The following is a 19,440-nucleotide window of genomic DNA, read 5'->3' as shown; positions in this document are numbered from 1 at the left end:
TATATAGGAATAGATCCCTCTGTGTGTAATGACTCTATATAATATATAGGAATAGATCCCTCTGTGTGTAATGACTGTATATAATATTTAGGAATAGATCCCTCTGTGTGTAATGACTCTATATAATATATAGGAATAGATCCCTCTGTGTATAATGACTCTATATAATATACAAGTTTCCTTTTTTGTATTGAATTACAGAAATAAATTAACTTTTTGAGGATATTCTGATTTATTAAGATGCACTTGCAGTTATGATGTGGCCAGGAGAAGAGTCTTGTCTGATGTCTGTATAAACTCGGTGGCATTTCTTGCCCAGATATGTAGGGCATCAATGTTGCGTTCACCCCATTCCTCTGTTATATACTATAGGGTGCAGCTCCATCGAGTCCTAGCTTACATTTTCCATGATACTTTTGAGTTCAGACATTACCTCTAGTTACACCTGTCTGTCTGTCCGTATGTCACTCTACTACAAGCTTTTGTACCTCATTTTTAAATCTCAACAGACCCTTTTAAATGAAAAATACTTCCTTTTTTTGAGAACTTAGAAGCATCATCTCAAATAACCAATTTCTGTCCACAGAATTCAACCCATGAACACAAGAGGTCATTTGCGCAATTATTCAGGATGGAGGATCTCAGCGGTCACCTGTCTCAGGAGATCCTAAAACTAACTCTAGAGATCATCTACCTGTTGACCGGAGAGGTGAGGGATTCAGAGAATGTGACCATGAAGCCACTATATCTCCTACATCAGTATTTTATAACGTGTGTGTCTTTTTATATCCGATATAAAGGACTGTATCGTAGTAAAAAAAACATCAGAAGAGCCCGTCACGACCCCTCGGCCGCCCTCCGTGATACAAAGGGAAGATTACGATAAAAAGATTCTACAAGTCACAGAGCGGATCAGTCAGCTGATTACTGGAGAGGTATATAAAAATATATTTTAACAATTTCTAAAATAATTCTGGAAATAATTCTCCAATTATCTCACAGACTTTTCCTCCTCACTTTATTTACTGATTAGTGATGGGTGAATCCGAACTGTAAGTTCAAGGTCCATACCGGACACCTAGTGTCCGTGCAGAAACCCTGAACACAGACTTCTCAGGGAAGTCCATGTTACTGTTTGGGTTCGGCCGCCCAGTTTCCATGTGGCTGTCACACTGTTTCCGGGCCTCTCATTAAATCTTATGAATATTCACTGCTTCCCCCACCTATCCTCTGTGATAGCGTCTGTGATTGGACCCTCATTGCCAGCATCTGTGATTGGTTGCCCTTACACTAGCTGTCTGGGTCCCCGAAGTGAAGTATAACAAATAATTAGAAAAAATGGCATAGGGTCCCCCGTATTTTGATACCCAGCGCAGATAAAGCAGACAGCTGGAGGCTGCAGCCCCCAGCTATGTGTGCTTTATGTTGGCTATGTATTAAAATACAAGTGATGCCACTCTGCTTTTTTAAATTATTTAAATAAGTAATTTAAAAAAAATGGTGTGTAGTCCCCCCACTTTTTATACCTAGCCATGGTAAAGCAGACAGCTGGGGACTGGTAATTTGAGGCTGGAAAGACCCATGGTTATTGGGCCCTCCCCAGCCTAAAAATAGCAGCCTGCAGCTGCCCCAGAATCCTGGCACCTAACCGGCTCATCCCGATTGCCCTAGTGCCGTGGCAATAAGGGTAATATAAGGAGTTAATGACAGCTGTCAAAAAAAATCACAGCTGCCATGAGACCCTGGATCAGTAATGGTTAGGGGTCCATGGGATCCCCCATTAATAATTAAGTAAAAATAAATAATCCCAAAACACAGAGAAAAATTCTTTTTTTTTTTTTTAAATCCTCTCTCCAATTTAATAGCTCCCAAAACATCCCTGCAGGTCCGACGGAGTATACAGGGACGTCCCATGATGACTTTAGCTCTGCTACATCCTGTGATTGCACTGCTGTCACATTAGAAAACGTGACCAATCACTGTGGCCGGCAGGACACACTGACAGAGCCGCAGCAGTGATGTTAGTAAGTTCACCTGAAGTCACAGCTGTCGGTTCTCACTGTGCCCCAGCTTTGACTTCAGGTGAACTCACCTCAGGCAAACTCATTGAACTCAATGTCAGAGTACCTGTTTAGACTATGTGCTCTCGTTGAGTATTTGGTTGCAGAAATTTCTGCACCAAATCTGCATCTCCTGGCCCAACCCGCCAAACCCGAACACCTGCGGGTTCGCCCATCTCTATTTATTGATTTATTATTTTATCGTTTTGTTTTTGCAGGTTCCTCTACGATGTGACGACATAATGGTTTATTTTTCCATGGAGGAGTGGGACTACGTAGAAGGACACAAGAGTCTGTACCAGGACGTCTTGATGGATGTTGACCAAATCTCCTCATCAAGTAATGTGTTGTTTTTATGTTTTTAATCAATGGGAAAATAATTTCTTAACTCTGTTGCTTGCTCAGGTTTTAGAATTATGCCATCACTTCCTCTAATGCTTGAAGATGTTTCAGATTCATCCATACCAATTTTATTAAAATAGAGTTATTAAAAACACAATCTACTTCTTTTATTCCAGGTCAACACTGCAGCTGGAAAACTGTGGAAGAACATGCGATTGCGTCTTCTGATTCTAAATTGGAAGAAGAAGAAATACTACAAGAATTTCCAGGAGACAACCTCAATTTCCCACTTCCTTTTACCGCTCTTTTTCCTACAGATTTGTCCTCACGTTCTCCTGAACCCTTGGAACCTTCACTTGATAACTCTGACAATTTCACATTTACACATTACGAGCCGGATGAATCTGACGACCCAACACTTATATCCCAGAAAACACCTTTTACGCTGAATAAGACATTTCCGTGTCCCGAATGCCGGAAATCTTTTAAACACAAAAACAGTCTTTCGATACATATTAAAACTCACACAGGCGAGAGGTCGTTATCGTGTTCTGAATGCGGAAAAAGTTTTCTCCATATGCGAAGTCTTCTTGACCACAAAAGAATTCACACCGGAGAGAAGCCGTTCCCATGTGCCGAATGTGGAAAATGCTTCAGACATAAAGTCGGTCTTCTCAGCCACCAGAGAACCCACACTGGGGAGAAGCCGTATGGCTGTTCCGAATGTGGGAAATTCTTTGCAGGGAAAACGGCTCTGAAACGTCACCGACGAGCGCACACTGGAGAGAAGCCATTTTCATGTTCCGATTGTGACGCAAATTTTACACGAAAAGAATATCTCACCGAACATCAGAAAATTCACACTGGCGAAAAACCATTTTCATGTTCTTTCTGTGAGAAGAGTTTCACCCATAAATCCACTCTTATTCAGCATCAGGTTGTCTGCCCGGCACAGAATTACACCCGTAAGTTTAAAAAAGCATGGTCGACTATTTCCATAACTCCATTAATTCTGGCTAACTCACCTGATGGCATTGGGGTCATGTTCTCAACATAGGTACCCGGGGGGTGGGATAAGCTATAAATGTCAGAGATCGGAATACTTTAACTCATTCATGAATCCAGTATTTCTTCAGCGCTCCATTGGGAGACCCAGACGATTGGGGTGTATAGCACTGCCTCCGGAGGCCACACAAAGCAATTACACTAAAAAGTGTAAGGCCCCTCCCCTTCTGGCTATACACCCCCAGTGGGATCACTGGCTCACCAGTTTTCTGCTTTGTGCGAAGGAGGTCAGACATCCACGCATAGCTCCACTGTTTAGTCAGCAGTAGCTGCTGACTATGTCGGATGGAAGAAAAGAGGGCCCATATACGGCCCCCAGCATGCTCCCTTCTTACCCCACTTGTGGTTCGTAAGGTTGAGGTACCCATTGCGGGTACGGAGGCTGGAGCCCACATGCTGCTTTCCTTCCCCATCCCCCTGAGGGGCTCTGTGGAAGTGGGATCTTACCGGCCCCCAAGCCCTGAGGCCGGGCTCCATCCACAGACCCATAGAACCTGCTGGATACGGAGCTGTGTACCATTCAGGGACAAGGCCCTGCAACTTTCAGGTACTCTGTGTCCCCGTTCAGGCGGGCACGCACACACCAGACTTGCTGGGTGTGTTAGTGCGCCGGGGACAGTAACGCTGGGGTTTGAGTCACAGCAGCTTAGCTGTGTGACTTCATGTGCTGGGAACTACCGCGCCGGCCACTCTCGGAGCGGCGGCGCGGCTGGGACTTGTAGTGCGCCGGGGACTTAGCGCCGACCGCGCTTTTACGGCGGCGGCGCTTATAAATTTAGTCCCCGGCTTTTGCGGCCTAGCTCCGCTTCGTTCCCGCCCCCTCCCTGTCAATCAGGGAAGGGGAGAGACGCTGTACGTTTACTCAGCGCCGAGGGCTGGAGCCTTATTTACATGCTCCAGCCCTCTCACTTGGCACAGTGGGACACAGGTTTCCCGCTTTTGGTCTGGCACGCCCAGGGCCCGCCCCCCCCTCCACAGGACGCCGGCAGCCATTCCTGCATGCAGTTCTGGCTGGAGGACGGACACAGGCTCTGGGAGACCCAAGACTAGGGATTTCTGGACCACACACCCGCGTTTAGCGGGCGGTAAGCAGCACTTTAGTGCTAGCCCCTCTTGTGCCACAGTGTGTATTGGTGTACTTTTTCCTGTACCAGATACCTATAGATATAACTGCACTGTACGGTCGCTTCTTGGCTGTATACCCTATATTGCTCTGGGAAGACAACAACATGTCATCCACAAAACGCAAGGGTGCCAAGGCACGGGCTGTATACACTGTTTGTACAGCATGTGGGGCTAATCTACCAGCAGGCTCCAACGACTCTCATTGTGTGCAATGTTCAGTCCCAGTGGCACTTCGTCAGCCAGAGCCTATGGTGGTAGTAGCCCAGGCAGAGTCGCCTGTGAACCCTGCCCCGGTGACGGGGACAGAATTTGCAGTCTTTGCTGATAAGATGTCTGTGACTATGACAAAAATCCTGGAGACCTTGCAGTCCAGGCCAGTTGCTCAGACCATGGACACTACTGTCCCTATGTTCCCCGGTCCCCCTCAGTTGGAACTAATCCGTACTTCACGGGGGTCCCAGGCATCACTGGCTGAGGGCTCTGACTCCGATGACAGTCCCAGGCCGCCTAAGCGAGCTCGCTGGGAGAGACCCTCCACGTCTTCACGCGGGTCAGGGTCTCAGCGAGAAGGGTCTCTATATGATGAGACAGAGGTGGGTGATCAGGAGTCTAGCCCTGACACCGCACTCAATTTGGATACGCCAGATGGTGACGCCATGGTAAATGACCTTATAGCGGCCATCAATAGGCTGTTGGATATCTCTCCCCCAGCCCCTTCAGCAGAGGAGGAAGCTGCCCAGCAGGAGAAATTCCATTTCCTGTATCCCAAGCGTAAATTGAGCACCTTTCTGGACCACTCTGACTTCAGAGCTTCAATCCAGAAACACCATGCTAATCCGGACAAGCGTTTTTCCAAACGTCTTAAGGATACACGTTATCCCTTTCCCCCTGACGTGGTCAAACGCTGGACCCAGTGTCCAAAAGTGGACCCTCCAATATCCAGGCTTGCAGCTAGATCCATAGTTGCAGTGGAAGATGGGGCTTCTCTTAAAGATGCCAATGACAGACAGATGGACCTTTGGTTGAAATCTGTCTATGAAGCTATTGGCGCGTCGTTTGCTCCAGCATTCGCGGCCGTGTGGGCGCTCCAAGCTATTTCAGCTGGTTTGGCACAGGTGGACTCTTTTATACGTCCAGCAGTGCCGCAAGTGGCGTCCTTAACTACGCAAATGACTGCGTTTGCGACCTACGCTATTAATGCGGTACTGGACTCTACGAGCCGTACCGCAATGGCTTCCGCCAACTCTGTTGTTTTGCGCAGAGCCTTGTGGTTAAAGGAATGGAAAGCAGATTCTGCTTCTAAAAAATGTTTAACCAGCTTGCCATTATCTGGAGACAGACTGTTTGGTGAGCAATTGGCGGAAATCATTAAACAGTCCAAAGGTAAGGACTCTTCCTTACCCCAGCCCAGATCAAGCAAACCTCAACAGAGGAAGTGGCAGTCAAAGTTTCGGTCCTTTCGAGGCTCGGGCAAGCCCCAGTTCGCCTCGTCCAAAGGGACTCAGAAAGAGCAAAGGAGCTCTGATTCCTGGCGGGCTCACTCACGCCCCAAGAAAGCAGCCGGAGGTACCGCTTCCAAGGCGGCTGCCTCATGACTTTCGGCCGCCTCCCTCCGCATCCTCGGTCGGTGGCAGGCTCTCCCGCTTTTGCGACATTTGGCTGCCACAGGTCAAAGACCGGTGGGTAACAGACATTTTGTCTCACGGGTACAGGATAGAGTTCAGTTCTCGTCCTCCGCCTCGGTTCTTCAGAACTTCCCCACATCCCGACCGAGCAGATGCCCTTCTGCAGGCGGTGAATTCTCTAAGAGCAGAAGGAGTGGTGGTCCCTGTTCCTCTTCAGGAACAAGGACAAGGTTTTTACTCCAATCTCTTTGTGGTGCCAAAAAAGGACGGCTCATTCCGTCCTGTTCTGGACCTAAAACTGCTCAACAAGCATGTGAACGCCAGGCGGTTCCGGATGGAATCCCTCCGCTCAGTCATTGCCTCAATGTCTCAAGGAGATTTCCTAGCATCAATAGACATCAAAGATGCTTATCTCCACGTGCCGATTGCTACAGAGCACCAACGTTTTCTACGCTTCGTGATAGGAGACGACCATCTTCAGTTCGTAGCTCTGCCATTTGGTCTGGCGACAGCCCCACGGGTGTTCACCAAGGTCATGGCGGCAGTGGTAGCAGTCTTGCACTCTCAGGGACACTCTGTGATCCCTTACTTGGACGATCTACTTGTCAAGGCACCCTCTCAGGAGGCATGCCAACTCAGCCTGCATGTTGCACTGGAGACTCTCCAGACGTTCGGGTGGATCATCAACTTCTCCAAGTCGCATCTGTCACCGACCCAATCGCTAACGTATCTTGGCATGGAGTTTCATACTCTCTCAGCGATAGTGAAGCTTCCGCTGGACAAGCAGAGGTCACTACAGACTGGGGTGCAGGCTCTCCTTCAAAGTCAGTCGCACTCCTTAAGACGCCTCATGCACTTCCTCGGGAAGATGGTGGCGGCAATGGAGGCGGTTCCGTTTGCGCAGTTTCATCTGCGCCCGCTTCAATGGGACATTCTCCGCCAATGGGACGGGAAGTCAACATCCCTGGACAGGAAAGTCTCCCTTTCCCAGACGGCCAAAGACTCTCTGCAGTGGTGGCTTCTTCCCACCTCATTGTCACAGGGAAGATCCTTCCTACCACCGTCCTGGGCGGTGGTCACGACAGACGCGAGTCTCTCAGGGTGGGGAGCGGTTTTTCTCCACCACAGGGCTCAGGGTACGTGGACTCAGCAGGAGTCCACCCTTCCGATCAATGTTCTGGAGATCAGAGCAGTGTATCTTGCCCTACTAGCCTTCCAGCAGTGGCTGGAAGGAAAGCAGATCCGAATTCAGTCGGACAACTCCACAGCGGTGGCATACATCAACCACCAAGGGGGGACTCGCAGTCGGCAAGCCTTCCAGGAAGTCCGGCGGATCCTGATGTGGGTGGAAGCCACGGCCTCCACCATATCCGCAGTTCACATCCCCGGCGTAGAAAACTGGGAAGCAGACTTCCTCAGTCGCCAGGGCATGGACGCAGGGGAATGGTCCCTTCACCCGGAAGTGTTTCAGGAAATCTGTCGCCGCTGGGGAAGGCCGGACGTCGATCTAATGGCGTCCCGGCACAACAACAAGGTCCCGACCTTCATGGCACGGTCTCGCGATCACAGAGCTCTGGCGGCAGACGCCTTAGTGCAAGATTGGTCGCAGTTCCGGCTCCCTTATGTGTTTCCACCTCTGGCACTCTTGCCCAGGGTGCTACGCAAGATCAGATCCGACTGCAGCCGCGTCATACTCGTCGCCCCAGACTGGCCAAGGAGGGCGTGGTATCCGGATCTGTGGCGTCTCACGGTCGGCCAACCGTGGGCACTACCAGACCGACCAGACTTACTGTCCCAAGGGCCGTTTTTCCATCGGAATTCCGCGGCCCTGAACCTGACTGTGTGGCCATTGAGTCCTGGATCCTAGCGTCTTCAGGATTATCCCAAGGGGTCGTTGCCACCATGAGACAGGCTAGGAAGCCCACGTCCGCTAAGATCTACCACAGAACGTGGAGGATATTCTTATCCTGGTGCTCTGCTCAGGGAGTGTCTCCCTGGCCATTTGCATTGCCTACCTTTCTTTCTTTCCTACAATCTGGGTTAGAAAAAGGTTTGTCGCTCGGCTCCCTTAAGGGGCAAGTCTCGGCGCTATCCGTCTTTTTTCAGAAGCGTCTAGCACGACTCTCTAAGGTACGCACGTTCCTGCAGGGGGTTTGTCATATCGTACCCCCGTACAAGCGACCATTAGATCCCTGGGACCTGAACAGGGTGCTAGTTGCCCTCCAGAAGCCGCCCTTCGAGCCTCTGAAGGAGGTTTCACTTTCTAGACTGTCACAGAAAGTGGCCTTTCTGGTAGCGATCACATCTCTTCGGAGAGTGTCTGAGCTGGCAGCGCTGTCATCCAAGGCTCCCTTCCTGGTCTTCCACCAGGACAAGGTAGTGCTGCGCCCCATTCAGGAGTTTCTCCCGAAGGTGGTATCCTCTTTTCATCTTAATCAGGATATCTCTTTGCCTTCTTTTTGTCCTCATGCAGTTCATCGGTATGAGAAGGATTTACATTTGTTAGATCTGGTGCGAGCACTCAGAATCTACATTTCCCGCACGGCGCCCCTGCGCCGTTCGGATGCACTCTTTGTCCTTGTCGCTGGTAAGCGCAAGGGGTCGCAGGCTTCTAAGGCCACCCTGGCTCGATGGATCAAAGAACCAATTCTTGAGGCCTACCGTTCTGCTGGGCTTCCGGTTCCATCAGGGCTGAAGGCCCATTCTACCAGAGCCGTGGGTGCGTCCTGGGCATTGCGTCACCAGGCTACGGCTCAACAGGTGTGCCAGGCAGCTACCTGGTCGAGTCTGCACACTTTCACCAAACATTATCAGGTGCATACCTATGCGTCGGCGGACGCCAGCCTAGGTAGAAGAGTCCTGCAGGCGGCAGTTGCCTCCCCGTAGGGGAGGACTGTCTTTGCAGCTCTAACATGAGGTATTTCTTTACCCACCCAGGGACAGCTTTTGGACGTCCCAATCGTCTGGGTCTCCCAATGGAGCGCTGAAGAAGAAGGGAATTTTGTTACTTACCGTAAATTCCTTTTCTTCTAGCTCCTATTGGGAGACCCAGCACCCGCCCTGTTGTCCTTCGGGATTTTTGGTTGTTTTTCGGGTACACATGTTGTTCATGTTGAATGGTTTTCAGTTCTCCGAGGTTATTTCGGAGTGAATTTGTTTAAACCAGTTATTGGCTTTCCTCCTTCTTGCTTTTGCACTAAAACTGGTGAGCCAGTGATCCCACTGGGGGTGTATAGCCAGAAGGGGAGGGGCCTTACACTTTTTAGTGTAATTGCTTTGTGTGGCCTCCGGAGGCAGTGCTATACACCCCAATCGTCTGGGTCTCCCAATAGGAGCTAGAAGAAAAGGAATTTACGGTAAGTAACAAAATTCCCTTCTTTTGGGCCTTATTGACCAAAGCAAACTTTCCTAACACTACACTTTATATATAGCTTAACACACTTTCATATCATCTTTATAACCTAGTGGTCCATATTTGTTCTCCCCATGAGTCAGTGTAGTCAGTCACAGCTTCACCACAGCTCATGAATGGCTTCAATGCTTCCCTAAACAGCAATTTTGTGAGGTTACCTGGTCCATTACAGCTTTATTTCATTCCCGGTGTGTTGAGACAAGCATATTTCTTCGGCGCTCTATTGGGAGACCCAGACGATTGGGTGTATAGCTACTGCCTCCGGAGGCCACACAAAGCATTACACTAAAAAGTGTAAGGCCCCTCCCCTTCTGGCTATACACCCCCCGTGGGATCACGGGCTGCTCAGTTTTCAAGCTTTGTGCGAAGGAGGCACACATCCATGCATAAGCTCCACTGTTTAGTCAGCAGTAGCTGCTGACTATATCGGATGGAAGAAAAGAGGGCCCATACTAGGGTCCCCAGCATGCTCCCTTCTCACCCCACTTGCGGTTTGTAAGGTTGAGGTACCTATTGCTGGTACGGAGGCTGGAGCCCACATGCTGTTTTCCTTCCCCATCCCCCTGAGGGGCTCTGAGGAAGTGGGATCTTTCCGGCCACCAAGCCCTGAGGCCGGGCTCCATCCACAGACCCATAGAACCTGCTGGATGTGGAGCGGGAGTGCCGTTCAGGGACAAGGCCCTGCAACTTTCAGGTACTCTGTGTCCCCGTATGGCAGGCCACGCACACTCCAGGCTTGCTGGGTGTGCTAGTGCGCCGGGGACTGTAGCGCTGTGCGCTGGGCTTATAGTCCCTGCAGATTACTGGGGGACTTTACGTGTGGGGACCGCCGCGCCGACCGCCCCTGGAGCGGCGGCGCAGCTGCGACTTGTAGTGCGCCGGGGACGCGCCGACCGCGCTTTTACGGCGGCGGCGCTTCTAACTTTAGTCCCCGGCTTTTGCGGCCTAGCGCCGCTTCGTTCCCGCCCCCACCCTGTCACTCAGGGAAAGGGAGAGACGCTGTTCTATAGCAGCGCCGAGGGCTGGAGCCTTATTTGCATTCTCCAGCCCCCTTCACTAGACACAGTGGGCGCCGGGTTCCCGCTCTTGTCTCGGGCACGCCCTCGGCCCGCCCCTCTCCTCTGGACGCCGGCAGCCATTCCGGCACGCAGAGCGGGAAAACGGAGACAAGCGCTGAGCTACCAGCACAGGATTCCGGCGCCACACACCCGCTTTTGTGCGGGCGGTAAGCGGCAACTAAAGTGCTGACCCACTAATGCCGAAGTGTCCTGTTGTACTTTTGTACGGTCGCTATTCAGGATGCAGACCTAGAAACAGCAGCAAAAGATCAGGGGTGCTAAAGCACAGACTCTATATGCTGCTTGTCTTGCATGTGCTGCAGTGTCATGTGTCCTTTATGCTTGTATGCTTTACATTGCACTGTAAGGGCTATTCTTGGCTGTCTACCCGCCTAGATGGCTAGACAGCGGCAGCAAACAGCAATGGTGCTAAGGCACAAGCTTTCAATGCTGCTTGGATTGCATGTACTGCATAGTTTATTTTCATGCTTGTACATTCACTGCATGTCGCTATTCTTGGCTAATGCTCCTTGATGACTAAACAACAGCAGCAGAAAAGCAAGGGTGCTAAGGCACAAGCTTTCAATGCTGCTTGGATTGCATGTGCTGCAGTGGTTATTTTCATGCTTGTATGCTATAACTCACTGTATGTCGCTTTTCTTGGCTAATGCTCCTGAATAACTAGACAACGGCAGCAGAAAAGCAAAGGTGCCAAGGCACAGGCTTTCTATGCTCCTTGTACTGCATGTGCTGAAGTGTTTATTGTACTTCATGCTTGTATGCTATACATTGCACTGTACGGTCGCTATTCTTGGCTAATGCTCCTAGATGGCTAGACAGCAACAGCAAAAAAAAAAAAAAAGCATGGGTGCCAAGGCACAGGCTTTCTATGCTGCTTGTACTGCATGCGATACTGTTCCAGGACCCCCAGTGTGTGCAATTACTCAACGGGGTCTCTGCTACAGGTGGCCAAAATAACCACCTGTGATCCCTGTCCAGGGACAGGGACGGAGTTGCAGTTTCCGCTGATATATTGTCTGTGACTATGACTAACATCTTACAGACTTTGCAGTCCAGACAGACCTTGGGCAATGTTGATTCAATGCCCCTGGCCACCCTGATTTCGAAACAAATCATGGCTCCAGGAGGGTCCCATGCATCCCAGGGTGCAGGCTCTGACACGGACGACAGTCCCAGACGGCCTAAGCGAGCTCCCTAAGAACGGCCCTCGACTTCATCACAGTACTCTCTGTATGATGATGCAGACGTAGCTGTTCAGGACTCTGATCCTGAGACCGCTCTCAATCCGGATACACCGGATGGTGACGCTATAGTGAATAATCTTATAGCGTCCATCAATGGAAGGTTGGGTATTTCTCCCTCAACTCCTCCAGCGGAGGGGTCAGCTTCACAGCAGAAGAAATCCCTATTTCGGTATCTCAAGCGTATATTGAGTACTTTTCTGGTCACTCTGACTCCAGAGAAGCAGTCCAGGAACACCACGCTTATCCCGATAAGCGTTTCTCCAACCGTATTGAGGATACGCGTTGTCTCTTCCCCCCTGACGTGCTCAAGCGCTCCAAGGGTGGATCCCCCAATCTCCAGGCTTGCGGCTAGATCTATAGTTGCAGTGGAAGATGGGACTTCACTTAAAGATGCCATTGACAGACAGATAGCCCTCTGGTTGCAATCTGTCTATGAAGCTATCGGCGGGTCGGTTGCCCCGGCATTCGCAGCCATAGAGGCACGCCAAGCTATTTCAGCTAGTATTGCGCAGAGGGACGCGGTCACATGTACATCTTGGCCGCAGTAGCGTCCTTCACCTCGCAATGTCGGCATTGCGACTCAAGCTGTTTATGCTGTCCTGGACTCTACGAGCCGTACGTCAGTGGCGTCCGCCAACTCCGTGTTGTTACGCTCCTAGTGTTAAGGGATTGGAGCAGATGCTGCTTCCACAAAAGTGCTTAACCAGATTGCCTTTATCTGGTGACAGACTGTTTCGTGAGCGGTTGGATTAAATCATTCAACTGTCCAAGGGTACGGATTCTTCCTTACCCCAGCTATCAAACAAGACCCATCAGGAGAAGGGACAGTCGAGGTTTCGGTCCTTCCCAGGCTCGGGCACGTCCCAATTGCCCTCGTCCAACAGGACTCAAAAGGCTCAGAGGGGCGCAGGTTCCTGGCGGGCTCAATCACGCCCGGAGAAGGCAGCCGGAGGAACCGCTACCAAGGCGGTTTCCTCATGACTTTCAGCCCTCTCTCTCCGCGTCCGCGGTCGGTGGCAGACTCCCCCGCTTTAGCGACATTTAACTGCCACAGGTCAATGGCCGGTGGGTGAGAGACAGTTTGTCGCAAAAACTTCCTCACCGGCCGAGCCGAGGCTCTTCTGCAGGCAGTAGGAGTCGTAATCCCGGTTCCTCCTCAGGAACAAGAGACACTTTTTACTCCGATCTGGTCGGGGTGACAAAATAGGACGACTCCTTCCGTTCCGTTCTGGACCTTAAACTGCTCAACAAGCACGTGAAAACCAGGCGGTTCCGGATGGAATCCCTCCGCTCCGTCATTGCCTCAATGTCTCAAGGAGATTTCCTAGCATCAATAGACATCAGGATGCTTATCTCCACGTGCCGATTGCTCCAGAGCACCGGCGTTTGCTACGATTCGTTATTGAAGACGAGCATCTTCGGTTCGTAGCCCTACCCTTCGGTCTGGCGACAGCCCCACGGGTTTTCACCAAGTTCATGGCAGCAGTGGGACCACTCCCGCACTCTCAGGGTCACCCTGTGATCCCTTACTTAGACCATCTACTTGTCAAGGCACTCTTTTAAGAGGCATGCCAACACAGCCTGAACATGGCGCTGGAGACTTCCCAGAGTTTCGGGTGGGTCCTCAACTTTTCAAAGTTAAACCCAATCGCTGGCATATCTTAGCTTGGGGTTTCACACTCTCTCAGCGATGGTGAAGCTTCCACTGGACAAACAGCGGTCACTACAGACGGGGGTGCAGTCTCTCCTTCAAGGAGACACCTCATCCAGAGGCAGTCCCTTTCACGCAGTTTCATCTGCGTCCACTTCAATAGAACATTCTTCGCTAATGGGAGGGGAAGTCGATGTCCCTACACAGGAACGTCCCCCTTTCTCAGACGATCAAGGACTCTCTTCAGAGGAGTCCACTCTTCAGATCAATTGTCTGGAGCTCTGGGCAGTGTATATTGCCCTGCAAGACTTCCTGCAGTGGCTGGAAGGCAAACAGATCCGAATTCAGTCGGACAATCCACAGCGGTGGCATACATCAACCACCAAGGCGGACTACGCAGTCGGCGAGCCTCCCAGGAAGTCCGCCGGATTCTGCTAGGGGTGGAAGACAGAGCATACACCATATCCGCAGTTCACATCCCGGGCGTAGAAAACTGGGAAGCAGACTTCCTCAGTCACCAGGGCGTGGACGCAGGAGAATGGTCTCTGCACCCGGACGGGTTTCACGAATCGGCACAACAGCAAGGTCCCGGTTTTCATGACGATCAAAGAGCTCTGGCGACAGGCATCTCACGGTCGGTCAACCGTGGGCACTACCAGACCGGCCAGACTTACTGTCCCAAGGGCCGTTTTTCCATCTGAATTCTACGGCCCCGAACCTACTGTGTGGCCATTGCGTCCTAGATCCTAGTGTCCTCAGGATTATCCCAAGGGGTCGTTGCCACCATGAGACAGGCTATGAAGCCCACGTCTGCTAAGATCTACCACGGAAGTGGAAGATTTTCTTTTACTGGTGCTCTGTACAAGGAGTGTCCCCCTGGCCATTGGCATTGCCTACTTTTCTTTCCTTCCTGCAATCTGGGTTGGAAAAGGGCTTGTCGCTCGGCTCCCTTAAAGGGCAAGTCTCGGCGCTATTGGTGTTTTTTCAGAAGCGTCTAGCACGACGTCCGCAGGTACGCACGTTCCTGCAGGGGGTTTGTCATATCGTCCCCCCGTACGAGCGGCCGTTAGATCCATGGGATCTGAACAGGGTACTAGTTGCTCTCCAGAAGCCGCCTTTCGAGTCTCTGACGGATGTTTCACTCTCTCGACTATCACGGAAAGTGGCCTTTCTGGTAGCGATCACGTCTCTTCGGAGAGTGTCTGAGCTAGCAGCGCTGTCATCCAAGGCTCCCTTCCTGGTGGTCCACCAGGACAAGGTAGTGCTGCGCCCCATTCAGGAGTTTCTCCCTAAGGTAGTATCCTCGTCTCATATTAATCAGGATATCTCCTTACCTTCCTTTTGTCCTCATCCGGTTCACCGGTATGAAAAGGATTTACATTTGTTAGATCTGGTGAGAGCACTCAGAATCTACATTTCCCGCACGGCGCCCCTGCGCCGCTCTGATGCACTCTTTGTCCTTGTCGCTGGCCAGCGCAAGGGGTCGCAGGCTTCTAAAGCCACCCTGGCTCGATGGATCAAAGAACCAATTCTGGAAGCCTACCGTTCTGCGGGGCTTCCGGTTCCTTCAGGGCTGAAGGCCCATTCAACCAGAGCCGTGGGTGCGTCCTGGGCATTACGACACCAGGCTTCGGCTCAACAAGTGTGCCAGGCAGCTACCTGGTCGAGTTTGCACACTTTCACCAAACATTATCAGGTGCATACCTATGCTTCGGCGGACGCCAGCCTAGGTAGAAGAGTCCTGCAGGCGGCAGTTGCCTCCTCGTAGGGGAGGGCTGTCTTGCAGCTCTAACTTGAGGTATTTTGTTACCCACCCAGGGACTGCTTTTGGACGTCCCAATCGTCTGGGTCTCCCAATAGAGCGCCGAAGAAGAAGGGAATTTTGTTACTTACCGTAAATTCCTTTTCTTCTAGCTCTGTTGTCCTTCGGGATTTTTGGTTTGTTTGCGGGTACACATGTTGTTCATGTTGAACGGTTTTCAGTTCTCCGATGTTACTCGGAGTGAATTTGTTTAAACCAGTTATTGGCTTTCCTCCTTCTTGCTTTAGCACTAAAACTGAGCAGCCCGTGATCCCACGGGGGGTGTATAGCCAGAAGGGGAGGGGCCTTACACTTTTTAGTGTAATGCTTTGTGTGGCCTCCGGAGGCAGTAGCTATACACCCAATCGTCTGGGTCTCCCAATAAGAGCTAGAAGAAAAGGAATTTACGGTAAGTAACAAAATTCCCTTCTTTCGGTCTGTATGCCATCCTTGTGCACATGGACCAATGCAAGTGAATGAGCTAGTTCATGTCACAATTCTCTGTGCAGAGCATCTCACAGATCTGGTGATGCTCTGCGGCACTTATAGATCTGGCAGTGTGTCTATTCCTTTGTGCAGAGCATCTTGCCCTTGGAGATGCTCTACGGCACCATCCTTGATAATGAACTCAGCTGTTTCATCTTCCGGGTAATTGCTCAGGCTTCTTTACTGAGAATGCTCCCCCAGAACTCTGCCAGTTGTATTCGCTGGCTCTGCTGTGTTGCCATAGTTTGTGTGTCTGCTGTATTCTGATTCTGATCTTGGTATTCTGATCCCGGACTGTTATTGGACCTCTCTCTGCCCGCTGCCTATTCCTGTCGTGCATTCCTGTCTTGGACCCCAGACCGTTATCTGACTACGTCTTTGCTTGCTCCCTTTATCTACTACATGCTCTTCTGGTATTGTGATCCTCGGATTGTGCCCTGACTACGTCTCTGTTTACCCCTTATGATTATACGTTACCTCCTGTTACCAGACCCCGACTCTGATTTGGTGCCAGATTTGGTGTCCCGTTGTCAGAGGACAAAACTATTGGTCCTTCTCCAGTCCTGTCTTTCCTAGGTATCGAGTTCGATTCAAATGCGATGGTTTTTCGACTTCAAGATGTCGAAGCTGCTATCCATGATAATGGGGTTTTGTGCTGTCCGGAGTGTGACCCTCCATCAGATGCAATCTTTGTTGGGCCTTCTAGTATTCGCCTGTCGTGTCATGCCAATGGGCAGAATTTTTTCCCGCAGGCTATCCCTGGCTACAAAAGGTGTTCTGCTCCCCCACCATCGTATCAGGATAACCTCCCACTTGACTCTCCTGACTACCTTTCCGTCCATGCGACCCTGTAAGGTTGTGACTAGCATTACAGTTCACATGAAAAAATGCAGTGATCTAGACTAATATGTTTGGGTCAAACTCGTCCATTAAAGGGGTTATCCAGGACAATATTCATTTTTTACAATGTCCTTAAGAACGAACAGGCAGGTAATTGCTAAATGCCCACCTGTTGTGCCCAGTGCTGACCTCTACACAGAGCAGTTGACCGCTCCTGTCGATGATTCTGTGATTTTCGCTGATGTGACATAGACAGAGCAGTGGCTTCTCTTCCGCTCTGCTTTGTTGACAGGCTGTGATAGCCGATGTCATGGTGATTGCCAGCCGTTCACCGCTGCATAACTGTGGAAGACGGCTGTCAATGAGCATGACATCGGCAGTCACGCCCTATCAACAGAGTAGCCTGACAGAAGAAGAGCTGCTCTGTTGATGTGGAGCAGCTGTATTGCCGTCAGGAGTGGTCACTGACAGTCCTGAGCCACGTCCGATAAAACACCAGGTAGTTGCTAAGTTTTTAGCAACTACCTGCTTGTTATATTTTTAGTTCATTGTAAAAAAAACTCCCCTGTCTGATAGAAAGTGAGTGTACAGATAGATAAAGCCGGCGTCCTTTATAAACAAAAATAAACTTTTTATATTGCAGTTTTGAATACTTTTCTAAAGGGAACCAGTCGCCAGATTTTTCGCTTATAAGCTGCGGCCTCCACCAATGAGCTCTTATATACAGCATTCTAGAATACTGTATATAAGAGACCAGGCCAATCTGTATAATATAAAAAACACCCTTATTATACTCCCCTGGGGGGAGATCGGGGTCCAATGAGCGTTGTTGGTCTTGGTCTGGTGCCTCCTCTCTTCCTTCCATCGCCGTCCTCCTTCATAGCTCCATGTGGATGGCGCATCCTACGTCATCCATAAAGAGACCGCCATTGCGCTCCTGCGCATGCACACTTTGAGGGCAGAGCAAAGTACTGTAATGTACATGTGCAGGGAAAGTTCAAAGACCACACGCGCATGCGCACTACAATACTTTGATCTGCCCTTAGCAGACCAAAGTGCACTTGTGCAGGAGCGCAATGGAGGCCTCTTTGTGGATGATGTAGGACGCGTCATGCACATGTAGCTAGGCATGAGGACGGCGACTGCACAGGATAGAGGAAGCGCCGGACCCGAAACCAGCGACGCTCATCGTACCCAACCGCCCCCTAGGTGAGTATTATAAAGGTTTTATGTTATACAGAGCGGCCTGGGCTCTTATATACAGTATTCTAGAATGCTGTGTATAAGAGCTCATTGGTGGTGGCCACAGGTAATAGGGGACCAATCTGGTGACAGGTTCCCTTTAATTGCATACGGCGGTTGTTTAGCATTTGAACAAGAAAATAGCCATTTTTTCTTATCACGGACATCCCTTTTAAGAAGTAGATCTTAATAAGTAATGAAAAATTTAACTAAAGTATATATATATATATTTATTTTTTTTAATTAGGACAACCGGAGAAACCTGTGGAGAATCATGAATATGTCTCCAATGATCCTTTAAATGAAAATATAGGAATCGCGCCAGAATTTGACAGCGAAATCCCCAATATTCCATTATTCTATCCCACACCTTTGGCTTTGGATTCACTTATGCCGTGGAGATCTCCACTGGATAATATTCCTACAAGTACTGAATTGCATCCTAAATCTGACAAATGTGTGGTCCAAACTCCAAATTTTAATCCGGAGAACACAGATCACAGTGTAAAGACCTTTCCTTGCCCTCAATGTGATAAACGCTTTAAACTGAAGAAAAGTCTTGTCACGCATATAAAAACCCACACAGGGGAGAGACCTCTGTCCTGCACCGAGTGCGAGAAAAGCTTCATCCATAAGCGGAGCCTCCTCGATCACCAAAGAATTCACACCGGGGAGAAGCCGTTTCCTTGTTCCGAGTGTGGAAAGTGCTTCAGACATAAAGTCGGTCTTCGGAGCCACCAGAGAATTCACACGGGGGAGAAGCCATACGGTTGTTCGGATTGTGGGAGACATTTTGGAACTAGAACAGCTCTTGTTTGCCATCAGAGATCTCACACAGGAGAGAAGCCTTTCTCGTGTTCAGATTGTGGTGCGAGTTTCACGAAGAAAGATTATCTTATTGCACATCAAAAAATTCATACCGGTGAAAACACAGTTTCATGCTCCTACTGTGGGAATAAATTCATGCATAAATCCACTCTTATTCAGCATCACTATTTTTGCCCTGCAAAAAAAACTCTTCTAGGACAGAAAATACTTTCATGATAAATACAGTATTATTTTTACCCAGCACTGATGTGCCTCTGACTACTAATACAATGCTTCCATCACATCCTCCGTTTACGTCTCTGTCCTTATTTCCCAATTCATTCATATTCCATTAGTAACTGTTACTGGTCCTCCAGGTTGTCTATCGGGTGCACCCTCACCAGACCAGTAGCCATATTTTTGGTCCGCGTTCTCCTTACATGGCCATGTCTCTTACCTCATGTGCAGGGCATTGCAGCCTAGGTGTCCCTGGCTAAGTCCACTCATATATATATATATATATATATATATACATATATATATATAGTCACAGTTAGTTTCTCGTGGACATAATCATGGATTTCTAAGCTGCAATGAGGTAAGAGACACGGCTATATCAGGAGAGCTATAGTTCATATTTATTTGTAGGTATTTGCTAATA

At 49.8% G+C, this 19,440-nt stretch overlaps 1 protein-coding gene across 1 annotated transcript in view; it reads left to right on the top strand.

The window, feature by feature from the left end:
• Positions 1-19,074, top strand: part of LOC142243980 (uncharacterized) — a 36,286-nt gene extending 17,212 nt beyond the window's left edge. The window contains exons 7-11 of the mRNA XM_075316167.1: positions 587-709; positions 801-935; positions 2,279-2,399; positions 2,579-3,367; positions 18,220-19,074. Of these exons, the coding sequence (XP_075172282.1) occupies positions 587-709; positions 801-935; positions 2,279-2,399; positions 2,579-3,367; positions 18,220-19,016 (1,965 nt within the window). The 3' untranslated portion in view covers positions 19,017-19,074. The remainder of the gene's footprint in view (positions 1-586; positions 710-800; positions 936-2,278; positions 2,400-2,578; positions 3,368-18,219) is intronic.
• The last annotated feature ends 366 nt before the right edge of the window (positions 19,075-19,440 follow it).

This window comes from Anomaloglossus baeobatrachus, chromosome 6 (genome assembly GCF_048569485.1).
Source record: "Anomaloglossus baeobatrachus isolate aAnoBae1 chromosome 6, aAnoBae1.hap1, whole genome shotgun sequence".
Lineage (NCBI taxonomy): Eukaryota > Metazoa > Chordata > Amphibia > Anura > Aromobatidae > Anomaloglossus > Anomaloglossus baeobatrachus.
Note: the sequence above shows the minus strand (reverse complement) of the source record. Positions and strands in the feature narration are given on the sequence as shown.